Below are 27164 nucleotides of genomic sequence, written 5' to 3' on the forward strand. Positions count from 1 at the left end.
TGAATCAACAAAACAGTACATGTGTGGTCATTTTGAGACATAAGATGAAGCACAAAATATTACCTTCAACAGTACATTGTGTCCTCATGCGTAACTGTTAAAGCCATTTCTAATTTCAGCTGTTACTCTGTGGGATAAGAAGTCACTGAGTGAAGATTTGGACAGTCGTCCACAGCCCATGACAGATGTGAAGTTCAGTAGCTCCGACTCTCTCTCTAGTAAGTCCAGTCTCCTGGATGTAAGTGCTTCCCTGAAAGCCAGCTTCTTGGGAGGGATGGTGGAGGTGGGAGGATCTGGCAAGTTTCTGAGTGACACCAAATCCTCAAACCAACAGTCCAGAGTTACAATGTATTACAAAGAAACTACCAGATTTGACCAACTCACCATGTCCCATCTGGGCCCAGATCAGATCACCTACCCTGAGGTGTTTGACCAGAAAACTGCGACTCATGTGGTCACGGCTGTACTGTACGGAGCTCAGGCTGTCATGGTGTTTGATCGGACATTTTCAGAAGAGGAAGACAAGCAGAAGATTGAAGGAGAACTGAATGTCATGGTCAAGAAGATCCCTAAATTTCATATTGAGGGAAAAGGAGCTGTAGATATGGCAGATGAGGATGATAAAGTGGCTGAGAGCATCTCCTGCAGATTTCATGGTGACTTCCGCCTTGATCAGAACCCAACCACTTACAAAGAGGCCCTAGATGTGTACAAGAATCTCCCCGTTCACCTGAAGGAGAATCCAGATAATGCAGTTCCAGTAAAAGTCTGGCTCTATCCTCTTTCTCGTCTGGATACAAAAGCAGCTCAGTTGGTGAGAGGAATCACCACACATCTGGTTTCCAACACTGAAGATATAATAGAGGGGCTGTTAGAGGCAGAGAGGAGATGCAACGATCTCTCCAGAAAACCACTGGTAAATGTTTTCAGAGACGTCAAAAAGAGGCTCAGTTTATTTCAGGGCTCTCTTAACATTTACAAAACAGTGCTCATGAAAGCAGTGGCCAGAGTCTTGCCTGCTATACGAGGAGGAGAGATGGAGGAGAAGTCATTGGAAGACATCCTGAATATCCACTACAACTCTCCTTTTAAAGCTGACATGCTTAACCAGTGGTTAGATGAAGCCAAGTTTGAACTTGACCTCTTGAGTTCTCAAACCAAGAAGCTGGAGGGAATCAAAACTGAAGACTCAAACCATCTCAAGATCCTCCTCTCTGATCCTGATATTGATGTTGTGGTGTGCTTGACCTTCACATCTCTGAAGTATGAGGACCAGGATCTTTCAAACCTGAAGGAGTTTGTGGATTCTGAAGAGTTCAAGAAGCTAGAAGTGGTAGTGCAAAAGTGCTCTAGCATGTTCATAACAGAAGAGTGGTTCAACGATCCTGGTGTTGTCTCAAAGATGAGAGAGAACTTGCGTCTTTTCAAAAGTTTTTCTGAGTCTAACAAAGATGAAAAGAAATATTGTTTCATTATTTCTGCCATCTCCGATTCATCCAGTCCAGGCTCCTCCATCTATCTGTATGAAAAAGGGAAGCTGACAGACACACAGTTCCAGCCCGTGTCGAAGCCTCCCCCACCAGAAGTGAAGGAGGTCCTGGAGCACAGTGTGTCCCTGAAACTGCAGAAGTCCCCGACTGGAGAAACTGTGCAGTACAGAGTGGAGTACCAGCAGGTGAAAGAGGAAGAGTGGCTTGTCAAAAACACATCTGATGAAGACTTTACTCTGACTGGATTGGAGTTTGGACAGCAGTACATGATCCACTACAGGATTGTGGGTAAAGTGGGAGTGAGTGAAGCCAGTGACACTATCGGCCCCATAGGTAAGTGCCATATGCACTTTTTTGCATTAATCTTTATCTTCTTTTTTTTCCAGTTCTCTGCATGTGTTTTTGACCTACCTGAGCTACCGTTTGTACCAATCTTATGCACCAAAAGCATGCTTTCATTTAATTTCAATATGGGTGGTGTCCCATATTTCATATCCCATATGAAAAAAATAATTACAAAATTAATAAATGGAGCCAATTCACAGAACCAGCTAAGATGCGTTGTTGTGAACCCACGTGCAGTTTTATTATAGATCCAAAACATGAATAAGAACAAGAACAAAAACAAAAACAAAAACAAAGACAAAGACAAAGACAAAGACTTGACTACTGACACTCACCAACAATGGGTTAAATAAAAAAAAGGTAGACAAGAGAACAATGAAACATGAGGGCTATTTATACAAAGGGACTAATGACAAACAAGGAACACCTGTGAACAATCAAGACAGAGGACCAATGGCAAGACAGAACTGAAATCACATGACAGTGACAACCAATCAGAACATGACACATGAGACAGGGGAAGCACATGACATGAACACATGAGGGCAATGGAATCACATGATACAAAACACATGGCAAAACAAACAAAGCATAACTATGAAAACAAACCAAAAACCATGAACATGAAACAAAACCAAGACATGACATGACATTACAAAATCACAGATGTTGGGTGATAAGAATTGTTACTCAATTCTAACTTGACATTTATAAAACTAATCTTGTCCAAATAGAGATATAGTGTCATAGTTCAATTTCAAATGAGTGTGAAGTTATCATTTGGAGTTCAAATTTTTGTACATCAGTATTTATCTTGAGAGAGGGAGAGACAGACTGAGATTGAGAAGATTTAACAACATTTTAAACAAAAAATAACATCTAAATTGTGACAGAAAGTTGTCTTTGATAATGTTTACATATACATGCAAATACAGTGTGAAATAAAAAGAAACTAGTACAATCATTTTAAATTCATTTAGTCTCAATTATCAATCGTACAATCTTAACTTAATTTAAACCAAACAATGATTTTACAAGATATGAGACCATTCCCGTTTCCCTTTTTTGTCCTTACTTTAAAGGATGAGTTCACTTTTAAATAAACTTTTGCTGATAATTTACTCACCCCCACGTTATCCAAGATGTTCATGTCTTTCTTTCTTCAGCGGAAAAGAAATTAAGATTTTTGATGAAAACATTCCAGGATTTTTCTTTATATAATGGACTTCAATGGTTCAAGGTCCAAATGACAGTTTCAGTGCAGCTTCAGAGGGCTTTAAACAATGCCAGACGATACCAGACGATGAATAAGGGTCTTATCTAGCGAAACAATTGGTCATTTAAAAAAAAAAAAAAGAGTTTGAGTTTTATAAGCACAAATGCTCGCTTGCTCTGTTCTGCGATGCGTGTTCATGACGTCACGTAACACACAATTTTGTTAAAAAGGTCGCACTTGACGTAGGCAGAAATGAGTTGGTATTTACACGTTAAAAGTACACAGAGGAAGAAATTAGGCAGATGGAAGAGACTGCTGCGGCGACACACACCTCTCAAGCATCGGGCAGACGAAGATCTAACGAGACGTGGTGGTGCACATGTGGCAAATGCCAACCATTGCCAACAGAGGAAGAATCTCAATGCTGCCTCGACTGGACCATTTCAATCCCACCATTAGAATCAGTCGATGAGTCCCTGTTTCCATCTCGCTGCATTAGCGGACAAAATACTGAGCAACAGCGTTTTAAGGGGGTCGCACACCGGACACGAAGCTCAGCGCCGCACCACGCCACGCCACGCCACGTCTTTAAAATTTGAACGCATTGTTTTCTCTGAGTGTACATACACCGGCGGCGACATTCGGCACCTGTCTGCAGCGCCCAGCTATGACTCAAAATCCTGCCGCGCCACAGAGTGCAATGTACATTGTTTTACATTAAATGTATATTATATTTCTCTCAAATAGTTGTTAATGTATATACTGACATACTGATACATCAGTTTTATATTCTTAGTTTAACAGCTTGAATAAAGTCTACAAATGTATAATAAACATAGCCTTTTCTTTCCTTTTGCTTTGTTGTGCCATTTTCCATGTACACTAACCTTAGTGCGAAATATTAAAGCATATGTAATGTTTCCCTGTTGACATAAAACACTCCCATTGTGCAGCTCTTCTATCAGGAGTCGATTCAAAATTGAGCTCGCACGTCTATAATGTGCGCGGACGGTGTGCGACCCCCTTTAGAGGTGTTTTTGTTCTGATGGAGAAGGGTATGACAGTCTGATGGTACTGACAACACAGGATGGAAGAACCATTAGTTGTTTTACCTTTTTTTTTTTGTAAATGGCGTTTGACTTTGTATTTGCACTTTTAACTTGTAAACAGTACCAACTCGGTACTTCCGCCAACGTCAAGCATGACCTTTTCAATGTGATGTAACAAATGTGCATCGCAGAACAGAGCAAGGTGAGCATTTGTGCTTATAAAACTTAAACTTTTAATTAATTTATTTTTTTAAATGCTGATCGTTTTGCTAGATAAGACACTTATTCCTCATCTGGTATTGTTTAAAACTCTTTGAAGTTCCACTGAAACTGTCTTTTTGACCTTCAACCCGTTGAACCCCAGTGAAGTCCACTATATGGAGAAAAATCCTGGAATGTTTTCCTCAAAAACCTTCATTTCTTTTCCACTGGAGAAAGAAAGACATGGACATCTTGGATGACATGGAGGAGAGTAAATTATCAGGAAAAGTTTATTTGAAAGTGGACTATTCCTTTACTCCTTCACCATGGCAATGCCGTTTGAGATATCCTATAATCGTTAACAATTTATCATCTTCAAATTCTTTGTTTCATGTTGACAGTGTTTGGTGGCGATTACATGACTCTACAAGGAGTACATAAAATCTTTGGATCTTTTGAATAATCAAGCGAATAATCACATTCAAACCAAAATATCTGTCTGTAAATTAGAAAGTTGTCTGGCTTAATGAGATCAATGTGTGTGCCAAGTTTGGTGGCTATGAGTAAAAATAACCCACTGCACACTAAAGGTGGTGCACAATTATCAGACGGTTATTTGATTATCACGACAAGCCTAATTTCTGTTTCATTTTGAGACTGTGGCGGGACAAATTAGAATGTGGCGGGCCGTCACAGTCTAGTCAATGTATGGGAAACACTGATGCTCTATCAAAGGTTGTAAATAACCGTGGTAAAGTATTGGGAGTGAAATTGCCCGGGTTGTCAGATTTGTTTGATATTCAGGTGATAAAGAAAGCGCAGCACATTATATCTGACACATCTCACCCTCTTTATGAATCATTTCAGACACTCAGGATCTTTGTATAGGGTTCCTCTAGCTAAGACAAACAGATTCAAACTATCGTTTGTTCCATATGCGGTCAATCTGCTTAATTCTAATAGGAAGAGTTAGTTTTAATGTGCTATTAATGTGGTGTATTGAACTTGTGCTATCATGCTCCAGAACAAATTGCCCCTAAAGTTTTACAATAACAACAACAATATTTGCACTACTCATTAAAGGTGCACCGATACTAAATTTCTCCGCCGATAGCTGATTATTCTGAATGATATCGGGCGATGCCGATGGTTCGGTTTTCCTTAGGGAAAAAAATCTCTCCCAAATAGTGTTGCAAACTATACAGGAACACTCTCATTTGGTACACTACAATATTAGAGGTTATAATTAACAACAGAAGTTTTATATTCAACCGCTGTTTATTTTCAGATATAATAATTACACTCAAATAAAATCTGAAATGTTTGTAAAACTTAGAATCACATAAGGTAGTTTTCATAAGCACTTGCTGTCTTCATGGCAAGTTTACACAAACATATTAAACAGTAAATAAGCTCCTCTCTCTCTCTCTCTCGATATATATATATATGGGTCATTCTACAGAAACGTCCACTTTTGCTGTGACAAAATGTCGTAAAATGCATTTCTTTTTTTAAACATTTAACATTTGACTGCATGTACCCATGTTTTTTGTCACTGGTGTTACCTTACTTCTCTGGCATTTTTACATTTACATTTACATTTAGTCATTTAGCAGATGCTTTTATCCAAAGCGACTTACAAATGAGAACAGTAGAATCAATCAAATCAACATGAGAACAACAGTATGCAAGTGCTGTGTGAAGTCACAGTTATGACAGTCAAGTGCTCATAGCAAGGATTATTTTTTTATTTTTTTAAATTAATACACAAATAGATGGAATGAAAATAGAAATCAAGGTAAGTGCTACTATTACTGGGTCAAGTGCTGACGAAAAAGATACGTCTTTAGCATTTTTTTGAAAGTGGCTAAAGATTCAGCTGCTCTGATAGAGCGTGGCAGGTCATTCCACCAGCCAGGAACAGACCCGGAGAAGGTCCGTGAGAGCGATTTTGTGCCCCTTTGTGATGGCACCACAAGGCGCCGTTCACTTGCAGAATGCAAGTTTCTGGAGGGCGCATAAGTCTGAAGTAGTGAGTTTAGGTATAGCGGTGCAGAGCCAGTGGTTGTTCTGTAGGCAAACATCAGAGCCTTGAATTGGATGCGAGCAGCTACTGGCAGCCAATGCAGACTGATGAAGAGAGGAGTGACATGCGCTCTCTTCGGCTCGTTGAAGACCAGTCTTGCTGCAGCATTCTGGATCAGTTGTAGAGGCTTGACAGTGCATGCTGGAAGGCCAGCCAAGAGAGCATTACAATAGTCCAGTCTGGATAGAACAAGAGCTTGGACAAGAATTTGTGTGGAATGCTCCGATAGGAAGGGTCTACCTGATGTTGTACAAGGCAAATCTGCAGGACCGGGCTGTTGTCGCAACATGATCTGTGAAGCTTAAAGAATCATCCATCACCGCTCCAAGGTTCCTGGCTGTCCTGGAAGGAGTAATGGTTGACGATCCAAGTTGAATTGAAAGGTTATGACAAAGTGTTGGGTTTCACCGACCACAAGCAGTTCCGTTTTTGCAAGCTTGAGTTGAAGGTGGTGGTCCTTCATCCAGGCAGAAATGGCTGTCAGGCAGGCTGCAATACGACCAGCAACCGTCGGATCATCTGGTTGGAATGAGAGGTAGAGTTGTGTGTCATCAGCATAACAGTGATAGGAGAAACCATGATCCTGAATGACAGATCCTAGTGATGACATGTAGATGGAGAAGAGAAGTGGTCCAAGCACAGAGCCCTGAGGTACCCCAGTAGCAAGATGATGTGACTTGGACACCTCACTTCTCCAAGATACCCCTGAAGGACCTACCTGAAAGGTAAGACTTGAACCACTGGAGTGCGGTTCCCGAGATGCCCTTCAACATGAGTGTTGACAGGAGGATCTGGTGGTTAACGGTGTCAAAAGCAGCAGACAGATCCAGCAAGATGAGTACCGATAATTTTGAAGTCGCTCGTGCCAGTCTCAGGGGTTCAGTGACTGAGAGCAGGGCAGTCTCAGTTGAGTGGCCACTCTTGAAACCAGACTGGTGGTTGTCAAGGAGGTTGTTCTGTGTGAGATAAGTAGACAGTTGGTTGAATACAACTCTCTCCAGTGTCTTAGCAATGAAAGGAAGAAGGGATACTGGTCTGTAGTTTTCTAAAAGTGCTGGATTCAGAGTGGGTTTTTTAAGCAGTGGGGTAATCCTAGCCTGCTTAAAAGCTGTGGGAAATGTTCCAGTGTGAAGGGAAGAATTGACAATGTGAGTGAGTGCAGGTACAATTGAGGAGGAGATGGCCTGAAGAAGAGGAGTGGGGATAGGGTCTAGCACAGTGAATCTCAACCTTTTTTGAATAATGGACCCCCGTCATATTTATAACCGTCATCAAGGACCCCAGAATAATATTGGCTCATTGTATCATTAATGTCTTTGTGACGACCAAATGCAATCAAGTATAATTTACTACTACGTTAGTTGATTTGTTCCCATAAAAGAAGATAATAGATGTATAATATAACTGACAATATGACTGAATATTGAAAATGTCAAATGTCAAAATATATCCTACAAATATTCATATTCAGATATTTTATAAGGATAATAACACCCTGCATTACGTCAAGGACCACTAGGGGTCCACGGACCCCTGGTTGAGAAACACTGGTCTAGCGGACAGGTAGTAGGGTGATTGGAGAGGATGAGTTTTGAAACATCTGCCTCGGAGAGCATGGAGAAGGAGGAGAGAGTCTGTGTGTTTTCCGTTAAGATGTTATTGTCAGTGTGTGGTGTGGAGAATTGGCCACTGATGGTTGTTATTTTATGTGTGAAGAAAGTGGCAAAGTCATCAGCTGTAAGAGCTAATGAGGGAGGGAGGGGAGGAGGGCAAAGAAGAGAAGAGAAGGTTTTGAAAAGTGTGCGGGAATCAGTCGAATTGTTAATTTTAGTGTGATAGTATGTGATTTTAGCATTGGAGACATCAGTAGAGAAAGAAGAAAGGAGTGACTGATATGAGCTAAGGTCAGTAGGATCTTTAGATTTGCGCCACTTCCTCTCTGCAGCCCTGAGTCTCGACCGATGCTCACGGAGAACATTAGAGAGCCAGGGGGCAGAGGGGGTGGTGCGGGCTGGTCTGGTTAAAAGGGGGCAGAAGTCATCTAAGCAAGATGTTAGAGAGGAGCAAAGAGTGTCAGTAGCATTGTTAGTGTCCAATGATGAGAACTGATTAGGGTGAAGAAGTGTGGATGAGACCAAAGAGGATAGGTGGGATGGTGAGAGGGAGCGTAGGTTTCGGCGAAAAGTAACATGTGGTGGAGTGTGTGTTGAGTTAGGGGTCAGGTTGAGATTAAAAGTGATGAGAAAGTGGTCTGAGGTGTGTAGTGGAGTAACCAGTGCATTGTCGGTGGAGCCACAGCGTGTGTAGATGAGGTCCAATTGGTTACCTGATTTGTGGGTAGCTGAGGTAGCCACTCGCTTGAGATCAAATGAGGCAAGCAGAGTGTGGAAGTCAGCAGCCTGAGGTTTGTCTAGGTGGATGTTGAAATCTCCAAGTACTAGCAGAGGAGTGCCATCCTCAGGGAAGGATGAGAGTAACACATCTAACTCCTCCAAGAAGTTACCTAGCTGACCTGGGGGACGATAAACAACTACAACATGGATTTTAGTAGGGTAGGTGATGGTAATTGCATGCGATTCAAATGAGCCATTGTCACAGAGAGATGGTAAGGGATTGAACTTCCATTCACTGGACATAAGCAAACCAGTACCACCACCCCTCCCAATCTGGCATGGGGTGTGAGAGAAAGTGAAATTAGAGGAGAGGGCTGCTGGTGTGGCAGTGTCCTCTGGTTTGATCCATGTCTCAGTCAGCACCATGGATCCATATATAACAATAACTGCTCACTACATCATTGAACTATGGGAGCTGAAATCAAGGGTGTTAGGCACCACTATCATGCCCGGGAGACACACTGCTGTCAACATTGCGCAGAAGCTCACAGAAACCATTAATGAGTGGGAGTTACGCATATTCTGCACAGTTCATGACAACGCAAACAATATGAACTTGGCAATGGGAATCTGTGAGGCCTTGCCCCACCACATTGGTTGCAGCGGACACACGTTACAGATTGCAGTTAAGGCAGGTTTGGATTTACCTGTGGTCTTGAAGACCATTGACGCTGTGAGGTGTGTCGTCAGTCACTTCCATCACTCTTCAGTGGCGACCTGCTCCTTGAAAGCATGTCAGGAGCAGCTATCCATCAGAGGGAGAAAACTCCAAAATGTTTGTGCTACTAGATGGAATTCCACATTCGAGATGTTGGATCGGCTTTACGAGCAGAGAATCCCAGAGCAAGCTGTACTCGCTGACGAAACGGTAACTAATGTCCAGTATCGGAAAACTCTGGCAATAAAGTCATCTTGCTGGGATCTGATTGAACAGCTGCTTCCCATACTGAGGCCGCTGGCTAAGGCGACAACAATCATGTGTGGAGAGCTGCATCTCGGCCTGTCCTTTCTATATCCAGTGCTTATCAATCTGACAGAAAACACTCTGCAGCCCAGCTCAGGTGATCTCACAGCCACTCAGGCATTCAAAGAGACGGTTCGGAAACAGCTGGTGATGAAACAGTAGCCAAATCGCTACCTATTAGCTTGTGCATGTTAGATCCACAGTTTAAGCATTTGCTGTTTCTACCAGAGAAATCAAGAGAGGATGCCAAAGCCCATCTCACCGATCTTATTAAATTTCATTAAAATTAAAATATGTAATGTAATAGATATAAATTGTAATATATATATATATTACAATTTATGTATGTTAATTGTTGTATTGGGTTGTATGACGCTTGTTGACAAGAAGTATTTTATGTCTTTTCCGAAGATGAAGATTCATTTTGTTCTTGTTATTACTGCCTAAAACTTGTTAAATATTTAAGTTATTATAAGTTATTAAATTGTTACTGTATGCATGCAGCCATGCACATAGTTTTTATATATGTGACACGAATGCTTAAAATGATTAAAGGATTAAAATGTCGGTGCAGCTATTTATTTGGCTTTACTTCGCTACATGAAAATTAAAATATGAAACATCATAATTGTCATGTTTCCATAGTTTACTTATGTAATTGTTGCATTAGGCTATGAATTAATAAACATTTATTGATTGATAAGAACTATTTCATGTCTTTTCATTTACAGTAGCATGAACCACGAGTAGTCGAGTAACTCGAGTATTGTTTTGATAACAAATCGACTAGCAGAAATCAGTGATCGTGAAACCCCCACCGTATACACCTTCTGTTGTTAAATGTCTCATAAATGCATGTTTCACTTGTTCAAGGATCTGCAATGATTAAATTTTGAGGCTTATCAAGGCTTATATTTTGACATTAATGCCGATACCTCCTTGTCTTTATACTGTTGTCACAAGATCACAACATGAACATCGGTAAATAATATCACATAGTCAAGGGAGACATTTTACTACAGCTATGGTTACACATTTATTAGTATATCTTCAAAATTATATGGTTAAAAGTTTTTGTTCACAGTTTATACAAATTAGTTCATGCCTTAACAAATCATAGTTTGTATTATTCATTAACATGGTAATTAAAACTCCTCATTGTGGATCATGATATCTTATGCATATTATATGAACAGAAAAATGACTTTATTTAAAAGTATTGTTGTTAAATATTGTAGACATCGATCTGATCACAATCCATGTGAAAACAACTTATATTTAACAAAAGAAAATTACATGAATGGGTGGTGAAACGTGACAGTTAAGCCCCGCCCCTCACTTCCTGTTCTGCGGTTCTGAAACTGCTGGATCTGCGGATCTGCAGCTGGACACTATTGTGTCAGGATTGGGCTCTGTAAACAGCATTTCTCTAAATATCTTCTGTGTTGGAGGATTTCTGCATGTGTTAGTAATGGATGCAGGGATGATTTTCTCCTGATTATAATCACACTCTTCATGTCTGTTGATTTCCTCAGAACCTGTTCCCAAGACCAGGAACGACTTCCTACAATGTAAGTCACTGAGAAAACAAGCGTTAAATTCACTGAGTGTGTTCATGTTCTTCCTGGAGAAGGAGAAAGAAAACATGACAGAAGAGTGTTAGAGTTGATCATGATAATGATGATTTAAACAGGATTAAACTGAGACACTGATGATATACTGAACATGAAGAGTTCAGATACATTAATAGATCAGATTGATCATTCCTGATTGTGATGTGTTTTATCTCCATCAGATTCCCATCAGTTCACTCTGGATCTGAACACAGTGAATAAACGCCTCCGTCTGTCTGAGAGGAACACAGTGATTACTAACACTCACCCAGATCTCCAGTCGTATCCTGATCATCCAGACAGATTTGATCATTATTATCAGGTGTTGTGTAGAGAGAGTGTGTGTGATCGACGCTGTTACTGGGAGATTGAGTGGAGTGGATATAATGTGGATATATCAGTGTCATATAAGAGCATCAGCAGGAAGGGACGGGGTGATGAGTGTGTGTTTGGACATAATGATCAGTCCTGGAGTTTGGGCTGCACTCCTGACATTTACTCATTCATACACAATAACAGAAAGTCTAATATCCCTGTAGAGCCCATCATCAGTAGATCAGTGAATGAGGAGAATCACTATAGAGTAGGAGTGTATGATGATGATGATGATGATGATGATGAGGAGGAGGAGGAGAATCTCTATAGAGTAGGAGTGAATGATGATGATGAGGAGGAGGAGGAGAATCACTATAGAGTAGGAGTGTATGTGGATCACAGTGCAGGAACTCTGTCCTTCTACAGCGTCTCTGGAGACACAATGATCCTCATCCACACAGTCCAGACCACATTCACTCAACCGCTCTATCCTGGGTTTTGGGTTGGTTTAAATGGATCATCAGTGAAACTGTGTTGATGAATCAGAACAGAGATTCTGCCCATAAAGTAAAAAAATCAAAAGTATTACTTTCTATAAAGAAATGAATAAAACATTTAAATGTGCATCTATGAAATAGTGTAAGTGAATCACAATGCTGACACGCCATGTTCAGTAACAAGTTTTGGATTTGAAATAAAAATAAGTGAATGTGTTTGTGATAAACAGTCATGGATCAGTAGCGCTCTGCAAATGCCACACATGTGAAAACACAATAGCGCGTGCTGCATATGAACTGATGTAATACTTCTCCGCTCTCCTCCGCTGTCTTTGGTCGATATTAAGTATTAATCTGTATTGTCTGTATTGTCACATGCAATCCGATCAATCAGTGTTTCAACCGCGGAAAGTCGTCAATAAAACAGCTTGTAAAAATGTCATATTTAGCTTACCTCAGAAAAGCCGTTCAATGTCCAAAAACTCATTATTCAGCTACAAAAATGAACTGCGAGAGGATCATTCTGCTAAATATATGCACTATAGGCTATTGCATATTCATTATTTGCTCTTAACATGTGCTTCGATATTGAATATATAAATCTGTTTCATGACAGCCACCATTTAAATGTTTAAGTCTACATAAAAAAAGAGTAGAAAAATAAATGTCATTAAAAATGTTTTATAACGTTATTATAAAAACTACCTTGTGTAATTTAGCCTATATGTAAGTAGCTTTCAAATCAATTTTAACCTAATATTATAATGATGTACCAGCTGTGGTTCCCTGTAGTTTACAGCATTAGTTGAGAGAGATTTATTTCTTTGAGGAAATTTGTCATGTACTGAACCTGATAGAGCCCAAATTAATCAATACTGAATCAAAGCGAATCAAAGCTAATCAAATCGCAATCTTCTGAATCAAAATCACTTCAATTGTGAAATTAGTCAATGCCCAGCCCTAGTGCCAATTTATTTTTGTTTTTTACTTGAAGCAAAAGTTGTTTTTTCCATTTACAGTATCTCACAGCAGTGAGTACAGCCCTCACATGTTTGTGAATATTTTACTGTATCTTGTCATGTGACAACACTGAAGAAATGACACTTTACCACAATGTAAAGTAGTGAGTGTACTGCTTGTGTAAATCCCCTATAAATAACTCAACACACAGCCATTGATGTGGAAGTAAATTAATGTCAAATGTTTTAGAAATAAAAAGCTTGTTGAATTGCACTAATTGAGAAAAATATGCATTACATTAGCTGTGCTTTCATTTAGATGCATTGAATTTTTAAGGCTTGCACTTTTATAGGCTGAAATTCATCATGTTCGTTCATTTAAGCTGTGAATATTTAAATTAAAAATATTTCACACACATTTTCATTATTAAAAATTCAATAATTGACCCTTCGCTAAGCCACGCCCGAAAAACCGGCACAGGCCAATCGTGGTTTAGCAACCGTAACTAGGCGCAGGAGGTCTGTCAAGCTTTCGAGCGAGGGAACATACCGAAGCGTTGTGCTTATGGATTGTGTAAATCTGATTCCCGGTATCCTAAAAGTTTGGACAGGGTGGTGGAATTTTTCTCTTCCCGAAACCTAGCGGAGATAGAGTGATGCACTGTCACGTGTAATGTCGTGGAGACGGCTCTAAATATGAACTGTACTAATAAATTTCTGCCAAAAGAACCAATTCATCAGAGAGAACCTAGGGTTGATATGGTCGATTTGATCACTCAAGGTTTGCAAAAAGAACAAGACAAAATCACGAAGAAACAGGACGAGAAAGAGAAGAACCACGAATGTGGAAGGAATGAAGATGAGATGATTACTGTGTATTCACACCGCCGGCGGCGAGAGTGTCAAAGTGAATTATTTTTATTTTTTATATCTAGAAGTGTTAAGTATTAAACTAACCAAGATCTATGTTTTATTTGCTAAACAGGAAGTATTAAGGGGAACTGAAACTAACCAAGATGTATGTTTTTATCCTAACTAGAAGTGTTAAAGGGAACTAACGTGATTAAAATGTGTCAAAATTCACAGAATGTCGCGTAGCCTGCAAAAGGTGTTGGCCACAGACTGCAGTTGATCTTTGTATCTTATACTTTACACACAACATGAGACTGAAGTATTAGGAACTGTATTCATGCTTACAAATAAAGAAATGTTTATGTTGGGAAAAGGATGTGATCAGACTATATATATTGGAAGTTGTACAACAGAAGATTGCCACACCTCGGGTGAAGACTGTACTCGCTTTTATGTTTTTGTATTTTTATTCTGTATCTTGTTATTAAACCGAAGCCATTGTATTTGGCGATTCGTAAACCTCTCTAAACAAGTCTCAGAGTGAAATTACTTATACATAAACTATTATCTGAACCTGTAATTAATTTACTTCCATCGAGCCTCATCAAGCCTCTAGACCTGACGGAGCTGGTGTGGACTCCACCTTGAAACCTCTGATCGTCACACAACGCTCTCAATCCAACGTAAGACCAAATCTTTTGATGCAGTTCAGGATTGTAGAGATGTGTGTTTGAATAACTGGAGGTGGAGGGGGATAACAAATACAACAGCTTTTGTGTAGAGATCGTCTACAAGCTATCATTGGTCAGCTAAACAACTGTATTTAAACACACAATACACCATCGCATTATCCCTGGATAACTTTTGAATCACTGTAATGAATATAGTGTATGAATGATGAATAATGAATTTATTAATTCACTATGTTCATGTTGTTTACATTACATGCACTCAGGTGCCTATAGCCAACAGACATTTGCTTTATTAATGTCTACACCAACACTAAACCTCCCCTTATAATAATGCAAGTACAGTAATTTTGTGTTATTTATCATGACAACAATGATGTAATGCAGTAAGCGCGGGTAGGACAATCTGACGGGTAACGTTAGCTAGCTATAATGACGGTTCTTTGTTCATAGTGAATATATTTGAATGTAAAATAAGCTGATTAAAGGCAAGATGGAGTAACATTAGCCTGGCTTAGGTTATTTTCACAAATTTCACTTAACCTGCTGTGGATGAACAAAGCTGTTCCTCAATTTGTGTGTTTCTCATTTGAATGGTCAGCGTATGCGGCGGCTGCTGCTCGCTCTGGGAGCTTTAACTTCACTTTTGATCAAATTATTTTCTAATCGGTTGCATATTATGTTGTGGATATATCCCTCGAATGCATACTGCAGTCCCTTTTGTCTTGCTCTCTCAGATATTTCACCTGTTCGCCAGAAATGAGCGGTGTGGTCAAGGTGGTCAGCTTCACTTTGCTTGTCCTCTAACGCACCGCCGTTTTATTGTGTTGTTGGACGAACTGGACAGTGCCTACAGAGACCTCATTCAGCACAGTGAAGTGAGATGAGTCGAGGAAACTTCTTGGGTAACACTTTCTGGCTGTACTCCTGAGATGTCCACAGCAGTATCATGCATTATGTGTATTATTCACATTTACCTTCTGTTCTCCTGTCTGATCAAATATACTTGTCTGATAAATTGTAGTTTGAATAGAGATCCTCCACCAGCCAATCAGAACTGATGTACAGCCATGCAGATATATCTGGTGTTAGTGACACTGTCACATCTGTCAGCTGCAGTACCCTTACTTACCAGCAGATGGCAGCCTCATCCCTCACTGTTTCCATAGACTCTGTTATTCCTGGACTTCATTTCCCAGAATCCCCTGCTCATTATTACAGCTGTGTCTTGTTTCTCATTTATTACCCTGTCCATTTAAATGCCCTGTATTCATGATGAAGTCTTGTTTGTTTTTGGTTGATATTTTCTGCAGTTCTGGAGTTTCTTATGTTTGTCATATCTGAGTCGTGGATTATTCCTGTCTGCCCTTCATTAAGCGCATGTATGTACGGACTGATCATATGCTTGTATGGACTAAGACCTTGGATTATAACTATTATTGTATTCTCACTCCTTCTGCTGCTTCATTCCACATGACAGACAGCGGTCAGAAACACCGAAGATCTCTGTGTCGAGTAGTTAAGCTGGACAGTAGAGACGGTAGCAAAAGAGCAGAGGAGACGAAACACAGACTGAGTAAAGGAAAATCACAGTAACACTTTCTATGAAGGCTTATAATCAATTACAGCTCCATTTATACTTATTTACAAGTATTACTATTTTATAAACATATTTATTAAGACCTGTACCTCATTATAAGAACAGTCATAGTTACATTTATATTATTTTTATAAACTGATCACATGTGCTCTCATTTTCACACTGAGACAAAATATAACTCAAAAAATAACAAAAATAATCACGTTAAGTAAAATAACATTATACACATGAATTGAGGTGACGATATGTAGATAAAAGCGATTAAGTTCCTGAATTCACACATCTCACGTCTGTGGATTGATCTGTGCTGAAGCAGAGGCTAGTTTAGTTAGCAGTTGATCTGTCAAATCCTCAGATATTTCAGAAATGTGACGTGTAACTGTGTCATTGCTGAGATCATCTCGCTCTTGTTGCTCAGGTCATCAAACAGACATTGTGAATCCAGAAAACAGTTCTTCTCCAGCTCCTCGTCACTGAACGCCATGTTTGGGAAGGAGTCAGGAAACGTTGATCATGTCTGGGACACTTTTAAGATCGCTCTCATTGTGTTCTGCTCAGCGACGGCTTTTTTTCAAGACTAGTTATCTTGAGACTCTTTCCTGAGATCCAGGGGGATATTTCTAATGTTGCATGGGAAGTGTGGAGATGTCTTTTGACATTGTAAGTTTCTCCCGGTGTTTTACTGCGGAGCAAGAGAAAGGCTGGACACCTTTAAAGGGTTAGTTCATGAATCTCTCTCCCTCATGTCGTTCCTCACCGTAAGACCTTCCTTCATCTTCAGAACTGGAGGAAAGTTCTTCGTCCTTGTGTGATAGTCATTATACTTTCATGTCCTTTACAAAAGAAAGTTGTAGGGAAATGATCTGAGTTTTCCAGGAGTCAGCGGTCAGGCCGTGATCCCTGTGTGTAATGTAATGGGATTGATGTGTGCATTATGTTCAAGCATCAATCAGAGTTCATCTTTGCGCACAAACATGATCTTATATTCCCACAAGAGGAACCGTACAGCTTTATCTTCAGGCTCTGAACAGGTGAAAGTGAACACATGATGCTTTGTGTCTCTGAATGAGAGTCAAGCTCTGATGGCACAAAGCAGTCTTTACACAGTCTTATTCTCTCTTAACATGTTAATCAACACCGTCGGTCCACGCTTCCCGCTTGTCTTAACTCTTCAACAAGAACTTCTTCAGTGCGTGAAACATCATGACGCTATTACTGCGTCATTAGAGGGTTTATATATGAATTTTGAAGAAAAAAAGTTCATTGCTGGTCACTAAAAGCTCAAAGCCTGAGCTACGACACAGGATTAGGTTTTTAACAACAGGTTATATTCTGGATATCAGGTCATGAACTGGAATTGTTTGGTTGGTCAGTGCTCAGGCCTGTTTATTGATGGGTTTTCATTTGAAACTGGACATATTTATATCATTTCTAGAAAATGTTGCTCTTGGAGCCAGCGCTGTCCAATCTTCCACATGGCAAATGGAGCTGTAGATGGAAACAGAGATGCAGATGAAATGTTGTGCACTCGTACTTCACTTCACAATGACCCTTGATGGAGAGAGGACCTGAAGAAGGTCTACCAGATCAGCAGGATCATCATCACTAATGCTGGATTGGAGACGAGTGGCGCTGAGATCCGCATCGGCAACGGATTGACAAACAACGGCAACAACAATCAGTTGTAAGGATCGTTCTCTCTCTCTTGAATTCTCACACTATTCACTCAATTGACAAGGCTTACAAAATGTGTTTTTACTCAGTCAAAAACCTGGTTAGAAAGAGCACAAACAGACGCTGTGTGTTTTCTTCATGTCTCCGTGTCCACAGGGCTGCAGTGGTCTGGAGGCACGAGAACATGTGACTTTAGGCCTGCGGAGGGGCGATACGTCAACATGTTCCTCCATGGGATGAACAGAGCTCTCAGTTTGTGTGAGGTTGAGGCTTTTGCAGGTAAAAGACGGAGAGAGAAGAAACATCTGTGATTTAGTTTGTTTCTGTATATATTAATGAGTGAATAACACTTATTACTGTCATTTTAATTAACAGAAAATGATCCCACTTGTGTTCCAGGTGAGTGTATATCTAACTTTGAAACTGCTTTTAGTAACACACACACACACACATATATATATATATATATATATATATTCTTAAAAATATTTCAGAGATATCAAAGCAGTCCAAAAGCCAATACTCCAGAGGTTTGCTCATGGATTTAAGAACAACAAAAGGAAATATGTTCTTTATGGTTTAAATGTTCTTTGTTTTACTTTTTTTCATGGGAAACAGGCAATCTTGCTCTTGGTGCCAATGCCGTCCAATCATCCATAAGAGTTGGATGTATTGCCCAAAAAGCTGTAGATGGAAGTAGAGAAACCAGACACGAGTCATGTACTTTCACCAGTGTCGGCAGACCCTCCTGGTGGAGAGTGGACTTGAAGAAAGCCTACAACATAAGAAAGGTTACCATCACTGTTAATACGATTACTAGATATATGTTAGGGTGGGGTCTGATCCGTATCGGCAACAGCCTGGAAAACAACGGCAACAACAATCAGCTGTAAGTTAGTTCATTCTCTCTCTCTCTCTCTATAGTGGTGGGAGGGTTACTTTTAAAATATATTCTGTTACAGATTACTTCATAAAAAAATATTCAGTAATGCACCACAATATAAAAGTAATGTAATCCAATTCCTTTAAGGTCACTTATGTACATAAAGTCAGGTAAGAAGCAATATCAAAGTACTATTATTTAACTATGAATTTAAAATGAAAACTAATAAAAACTATTAAAACTAAGCAATTGTCATGTTTCACCAAATTGAGATTACACACCCCATATATATATATTTCTATAAAAGGCTATAAAGACATCTAGTGGCTACAGTATGGTATTACAAATGTTTTTATTATTATTTATTTAACATGTACAAGGAAAAATACTTTATACACATAGTTTACCAATATAGTTTACACACAATATTAAAAAAGTCTACACCATCTACATATTAGTCTATTTTAAAATGCATGTTGATCAAGGCCGTCGTGATCTTTCTTAATATCACCGACTGACCCTGTGCGTTAGTTGTGGGAGTTCCCCTTTGTGGAGGCTCATGGTAATTTCTACATTTTCCAGCTCATTTTCCACTAGAAACTTACATACAACTGTGATCATACAAACAAATACGGTAACACTTTACTTGAAGGGGTGTGCATAAGACTGACATGACACGTGTCATGAATATGAAGGAGGTTTTATGAATGTTTATGACAACTGTCATTAAGTGTCATTCGCTCAGTTATGTCATTTTTAATGCAAAGATGACATTGTTTGAGATGTCCGAGTTATGACAACTTGACATAAACCAATACATCATAACCTGTCAGTGTCTTTGTCATGACAACATGACATTATTTAGCTTTATGGGTTAACATTACATTAAACTGTCATGTGGTTGGTTTTGACATTGGCTGTCATGAGGCCATTATAATAGTGTCATGAATATGTATCTTGAGCTCAAGTACAGTGGTACAAATTGAACCTGTAATTAAAATGTCATTAAGTGACAATACTCTGACAAATAATTTTATAACAGCGTCATGACTATTTTTCATTTCATGTTTTTTTTTTGTTTTTGGTTTTTGTTTTTTTAAGTTTCCTCCAACAGAAGGTCAGATTATAGACAATTTCAAATTTCTTAAAAAAGATGACACTGTTATAAAATAATGGTAACACTTTATTTTAGGGTCTTTTAACTAGTTGCTTATTACTATTAGCATTCATATGGCTAAAATATTGGCTGTTTATTAGTACTTATAAAGCACATATTAATGCCTTATTCTGCATGATCTTATTCTACATTCTTAATCCTACCCAATACCTAAACCTAACAACTAAATAACTAACTCTGCCGACAACACTGGTTTTATTTAGGCAATCAGACGCTAAACAGCACGTCATATTATGTTGGGCGCTGCTAATAATTTCAAATAGTTTTTATATTTTAAATAGTTTTAGTTAATGCACTGTGAACTAACATGAACAAAGATTAACAAATACTGTAACAGATGTATTGCTCATGTTAGTTAATACATTAACTAATGTTTAACTAATGAACCTTATCGTAAAGTGTTGCCACAAATTCAACACATATAAGATGCTTGAACGCGCATGTAAAATTCAGACTGGTGAAACAATATTTTTGTAAGTTGGATTCATAAAGACTTCACTTGTTTCTAAAAGAATGATTCAGTGATAGATATATTTTTAACAGTAATTTGTGGCGTAACAATGCAGTCAAAACAGTGGTTATTAGAAGCACTTTCAAAAGGTGATTTATTCTATTTTGATTGGTAAAGTAGACATCAGCGTATCTGAATAATACACTTTTTGTATACTTACTTATCATTGGAATATTTGTAACAGAAATGACAAGATTGTTTGTGAAGCTGTTTATATCTACACATGACAACTCTCTCTAGATCAACAGCAGCGCGAACGCAGATTTGAACGTTACAATTTTATTTTTGTCAAAGGTTTAATCAATATACAAGGGCGAATCATTGTCATTTAGGAATTAAAACATGTGGGTGATGAAATCAAGAATCAAGCATGCATTTGTGCACCCCTCTCTCTCTCTCTCTCTCTCTCTGCATTGAAATCTGACGTATATATGAGTAGCACGAGGGCTTTTCAGTGCATTCATTGCTATAATATTCATGAGGTGAGACGTCTCTATTAAAGGATACGCTCCTCGCAATTAGTCTACCCATCACACCAGAACCGTTTTCAGAACCTGGCTGAAAAAAAACCTGCACTTTTTGCCCAGAAGACGTTTCGTTTCATACAGTCATGTGACCACTATAATTTAGAGACAATTTTGCTATCGCGATACTACGATATTTATAATATCAAGTGTAGAAATGGATTTCCCACCGAAACCGTGACCCCGCCTGCGGTGACAAATCTGGTTGAGATCTGTATAAGTAAAGTAAGACACAGAAAGAGGTTGTTTACTGGAAAACAAGAATTATTGAAGATAATTCTCACAGATCAGACTGTGACTAAAGGGAGTGAGCTGAGAAACCACTGGGTGTGTGTTTCCTATTCTCTGTTGAAGAAACTGCAGACGTGGTCTGCCAAAAAACCTCTTGTTGGTGTTTCATTTGAGATGTGCTACATGCTCTTTTACTGCAGATGTGACTGTCAACATAAAGATAGATAAACAAAACACTTAAATTGTGTCATGTGTGCAACATGCCCTGTTCTTCTACTGGAACAAACTCAAAGTCTGTTTCCATCTGAACTGCTGTGGTGATATTACCAATGATTCAGTGACACACCAAAGAGATTCAAGGCTTTCAATGTAAAACTGCAGTTAAATAAGGAAAAAGTATATAATTGATTTTGAGAAAGAAAATATTTCATTTTTTGTCAAAGAAGTGTTTCAGTTTCAGTCACTGTTTTGAATAATTTGATTTCATATATTTTCTTGCATATATGAAGTTTACCTGAACTTTTGTCAGTTGGTAAAGGTTTGCTTTTGGTGTTATTTTTACAGTTTTATCTGTTTCACTTTACAATTGAGACATGTTTGAGGATACTAGCAAAGACTATTTCAGCCCTGTGAAACAATCTAATGTCACTTTTCCATTGCCAGGGGTGGTGGACTTGAAAAGTATTGCATGAAATGTATAATTTCACACATTGCCCAGACCCGAGTCTTGCTATGTCTTTCCAGTTTAAGCCAGTTGAGAAGTGGAGCGCCGCTGAGGTCCAGGAGGGTTTGGATAGTCATCAGGGAGATCAAAGGAGAGTCTCTTCAAGGACGCAGCACACAATGTCTCTGTCAGCTTGCAACCAGTGCACTGCCATGACAGGCCCCAATTCTGTGCCCAGTTCACCCATGCTAGCCCAGCCACAGCCACCTGTGAGTCATCAAGGAAGCCCACCCTCTACCCCATCCAGTGCCCTTTTCAGCACCATGGACTTAACGGTAACACTTTACAATAACAGTACATGAATAACCATAACCATTACAACACATAAAGTATTAAAAAATTAAAAAATAAACCTGCAATTTCACAGAAAATAAAAATCCCTGCACTCCTCCAGAAAACATAACTGCAGGAAAATGAAACTAAGCTTTTGCAATCTGATATAAAAAAATAAATTTCTGTAAAGTTTAAACATTGCTGAATAAAAATTTACCAGTGCCAACACTGGATTACAGGAGTGCCAAAATACAACAAATAATGTTTTTATAAAACAATAATAATGTAAAATAAAATATTTCACAGTGTCAAAACTACCTCGGTACTAACTTTAAAACATTAGAGAACAGCAGAAGATCACTGAACCTGTAAATCTCATTTATAAAAGCTTTAGAAAGCATAAACAGTCCTCACTTTAGATGAGCTCACAAAAATAGTTAAATAAACACTTCTAAATGTTTTATAATTATCTGAATTAATCATGACTTACACTAGGAATGTGTGTTAATAAAGCATTTACTAACACACTAAGTAACTATTACTATATGTCTAAATAATATGTATAAATGTATGTTTAAATAGTTTATTAATCATTTACTTACACTTCCTAAATGATCTTATGAACCACTGACAACTCCTAAATAACTGATTTGTGAATAATGTAATAATTAATTTAGAAATGATAAATTGATCATTAATAAAGTATGAAAATACAATTATTAAACACTTTATAGATATGCTTATAAATCAAGAACAAAGCATTTATAGCTGTATTTATAAACTGCTTACTAATGTCTATTAATGTTTTATAAGTGATGAATTGACTATTTACTAATGCTTCATAGCGAGTAGTTATTATAAAGTGTTACACAATTTTCAGCTAAAGGTTCACTTTCAGACACCGGTGAGTGTTTGAAATAAGTTCCTTGTGATCCGACGAGATTTTGATCGCCGTATGAGGCAGAAATATACTTATATGTGATGCTAAAGTCTACTTATACCAATCATTGCGATAATAAATACACGTTTATGGAAAATACCAGAAACTGCTTGAGGAACGTAGACAACTCATATATGATTCTAATCGTGTATTTATTTGGTTTATTGTTTTATCTGTCTCTTCCCTGTGCCTTTGTTGATACCAGACTAATGCATACGCATATCTGTCGCAGATTCACACACTCCGGTTAACTCGTATAACCCATAACTCCTTTTTTCCTCTGGCTGAAAGGATAACAGTATAGAGAGACGGAGAGATTGCTCGAACCTCCTCGGATTGCAGTCATTGCATAATTTCGGGGAAAATTAATAGAAATGGTCAGAAATGTGATGTAAACATATGATATTTTATCAATATAAATGTGAAAGCCTTTGGATTTAAAAGCCTTAACGGAGTTGTTTTGTGCATTCTTGCGTTACTGTTACTGTAATGTTTTTTTTATTGTAAAACATTGGTCAAATATTGATGTTGGAATCTTAAGCTTAAAAATTAAACAGTCAATTAAACTTAAGGTATATCAATCAATAATTGGGAATCAGTTTCACCTGGTTAATGGATAATGGTTCACCTGGATAATGCCCGGCCTCATTTGGCTAGAGTGTGTTGGCAGTTTTCAATGATGAAGGCATTGATGCCATTGAATGGCCCTCACGTTTCGCAGACCTGAATCCAATTGAGATCCTCTTGGACATTATGTATTGGAGCATCCAAAGATCTGATCCAGGTCTAGGAGGAGATCCCCCAGGACACCATCCGTCATTTAATCAGGAGCCATACTCACTACTAGGGCTGCACGGCTATGACAAAAATAATTGTTGATTATTCCCTTGAAATTATAATTGTAATTATTAATTACGATTATCAGAGTTTACACTGAATTTAGCTTTATACAATTGTTTGAAGCAACTGCATGCCATATTTTTATATGAAAATAAGCAAGCTGAAAAAACTCCTTTTGAAAAACTTTTACTTTTCTATAGCATTAAGCCTCAAATGTCATTGGTTTGGTTTGTTTTTTGAATAAGTAAATATATATGTGACGGAGCTGGACTCAGGCAGGGATCCATTTGCAAGCTTTATTAAAAGCGAGCGTGGTCGTACAGGCAGGGTCAAACGGGAACAAACAGGAACAGCAAGGGACAGGCAGAATCGTGGTCAGGATACAGGCAATGGTCAGGACAGGCAGATATCACTCACAGGACGGTATACCAGGCAAGGGTCAAAGGCAGGCAGCAACGGGTCGATAACAGGTAACAGACAGGAACGGGAACGGACAGGCAGACAGGAGAATAAACACTCAGAAATGCAACAATAGCTAACAAGACTTCGCAATGAGGTGGTGTGTGAGTGAGTCTTAAATAGTCCAGATAATAGGCTACAGGTGTATGTGGCAAATGATGATTGGTGTGGAGTGTGCATGTGACAGGCAGGGAGGATTATGGGAAGTGTAGTCCAGGAACTGACAGGAATCGTGACAATATATGGTATAATAACCTGTAGAATTTTAAGCACACAAAATAATGTTGTGTAAGTGGACTTTTGTTGTGTTTTTTTTTTTTTTTTTTTTTGTAATTGCACTTTTGAACGATTACATAATTGTGGCATCCGTAATTGTAATAACGATTAGAAATTTGATTCACTGTGCAGCCCTACACACTAGTGACTCACATTATGAGCTGCTGTGATGAACTTCATGCAAGTTGGATCAGCCTGCAGCTTCAGTTTTACATTGATTTTTGATGTGATTTTTGAACCCAGCCCTCTGTGTGTTTATTGTGTATATTATAAAGTCAGATACTGTGATTTCCTCCTCACGTCACTGAATTCACCATCACCTTTTCTGTGTTATCATGTTTGATTCAGAAGATATGATACAAAATGCATATTTTGGTTACGGCGGAAAATAAAATGGTTGTCATGGCGACCACGAGGCGTTTTTGTGATTGCTCCATTTCTGAAAATGTTCAGGGCCCCAATCTGTACAAGTGTAACAAATTTCATGTTTTTATGAAAAGTGAACATTTTTTTCACACATCATCTGGACTATTATTTACACTGTTAAAGAGTTGGATTCTCATGCTAAACATGGCCAAAGTTTCAAAACATGAGTTGGACGTATTTCTGTGCCAAATACACTACTTCCGGATCCGTTTGTAAAGTTACTTTTGATTATGGCCCTTTATCACGTAACAGAGGGTGGAATTCCTTGTATAGGCGTGCACACACACATCACCCAGAGCAAGAGTAAGAGCACGGCCATCAACGCGTTTCGTTCGGGATACAGAAGCCGAGAGATTTTTTTTTTTAACAATGTCACCAAGGGAGTGTGTTTTTGGTTATGAGGGAAAGATTACCTTTTTCAGCTTCCCAAAGAACCCAGCGTCAAGGGAACAGCTAGAGGATGAAGTTTGTTTTTCCAGGGCAGCAATGGAGTTGTGCATGTCTGTTTGTTTGTTCCCGGGATTTTGGTGATGAATGTTTTGTAAACAAGTCCCAGTCCGGTGCTGGATTTGCAGATCACGGGCGGTGAGTAAAGCTGCATCAGATGTCTGTGTTTTGATGGCAATTGTTGTGCAAGTGCATATAATGTAAACAGCACAAACACTTTTGTTCCCTTTGCGTTTATAATGATGTCGCAGCTAGCAGACGATCTTAACACAAAAGCTGCGCACACTCGTGACTCTTTAGCTCCGCCCACAGCACTGACGGCAGACACGCCTCCAGGAGCGTTTCTTTTTTCGGAAAGACTCGGAACAGTGTATCTATCTTTTATAAATATGATAAAACTAAAGACTTTTTGGAGATAAGAAGGGTGCAGTAGTATTCTATAGGCACTCAAGATTAACATGAGATTGACAGAAACTGTGTGTGTTATGTACCCTTTAAGATATTTTTGATGAAATCCGAGGGTATCTGATACACACATAGGCAGTACACTGCAGGCCAATACTGAGCCGTAAACACTGGATGTAAACACAGAAGCTCTGCAACGAAAATAGCGTAGCAGTATGAGAGGGGACAGACAAATTTGTGGAATAAAGTCGTTATTTTTGTTGTTTTTGCGCACAAAAAGTGTTCTCGTTGCTTCATAACATTAAGGTTGATCCACTGCAGTCACATGACTGTTTTAATGATGTCTTTAGTACCTTTGTCGACCTCAAAAGGTACAATGACTTTGCTGCCTTTTTGTGAATCAGATACCCTCAGATTTCATCAAAAATATCTTGATGAATGAAGATGAACGAAGGTCTTACGGGTGTGGAACGACATGAGGGTGAGTAATTAATGACAGAAATTTCATTTTTGGGTGAACTAACCCTTTAAACCTGTCACTCATATCCTTTAAGTTGTTGCGCTTGTGATAACGTCGTAGGTCACATGATAACATCAACATGGCGGATGATGTCCGGATCACATTCATACTTAATGTGATCAGGCTATAAAGTATCTACTGTTTTAGCGCTCGTTAAGTAAGTACTTATTGAAATGAAGTACCTACTCAGTAAGTATGCGGTTTTGGACGCAGCCATTGTTCCTCTTCCCTTTGGTGATTGTGCTTGGTAACAGCAGGTGTTCATCACTAATGCTAAATCAGCACCTAATTATGTCATTACCATTTTTACACTCTGAGTATGGATTCATATAAGCACCAAGCAGCGTTAATTTAACACTGTAAATTTTGCTGTGTATGACCTTTCTTCATCAGTTGCTGACATGTCAGTTTCACACATCATGTTTGACCACAGCCAAATTTGCAACATCTACATACAGTAATTTTCATTTTAGTGCAGCAGGAAGAGTGAACATAGAATAATATTGTTGTTGCGCTGTATTAATAACATTATTGTGTGTGTTCCTGTACCTCAGACAATAGCACATAACAGTAAACGTTTCTCAA

At 38.7% G+C, this 27164-nt stretch overlaps 1 protein-coding gene across 1 annotated transcript in view; it reads left to right on the top strand.

Moving 5' to 3' along the window:
* The window catches only part of LOC125244361 (stonustoxin subunit beta-like), a 42770-nt gene extending 27294 nt beyond the window's left edge, over nt 1-15476 (top strand). Inside the window, exons 5-8 of the mRNA XM_048154450.1 lie at nt 120-1823; nt 11280-11315; nt 11540-12074; nt 15407-15476. Coding sequence (XP_048010407.1) covers nt 120-1823; nt 11280-11315; nt 11540-12074; nt 15407-15476 — 2345 coding nt within the window. The remainder of the gene's footprint in view (nt 1-119; nt 1824-11279; nt 11316-11539; nt 12075-15406) is intronic.
* The last annotated feature ends 11688 nt before the right edge of the window (nt 15477-27164 follow it).

This window comes from Megalobrama amblycephala, linkage group LG14 (genome assembly GCF_018812025.1).
Source record: "Megalobrama amblycephala isolate DHTTF-2021 linkage group LG14, ASM1881202v1, whole genome shotgun sequence".
Classification (NCBI taxonomy): domain Eukaryota; kingdom Metazoa; phylum Chordata; class Actinopteri; order Cypriniformes; family Xenocyprididae; genus Megalobrama; species Megalobrama amblycephala.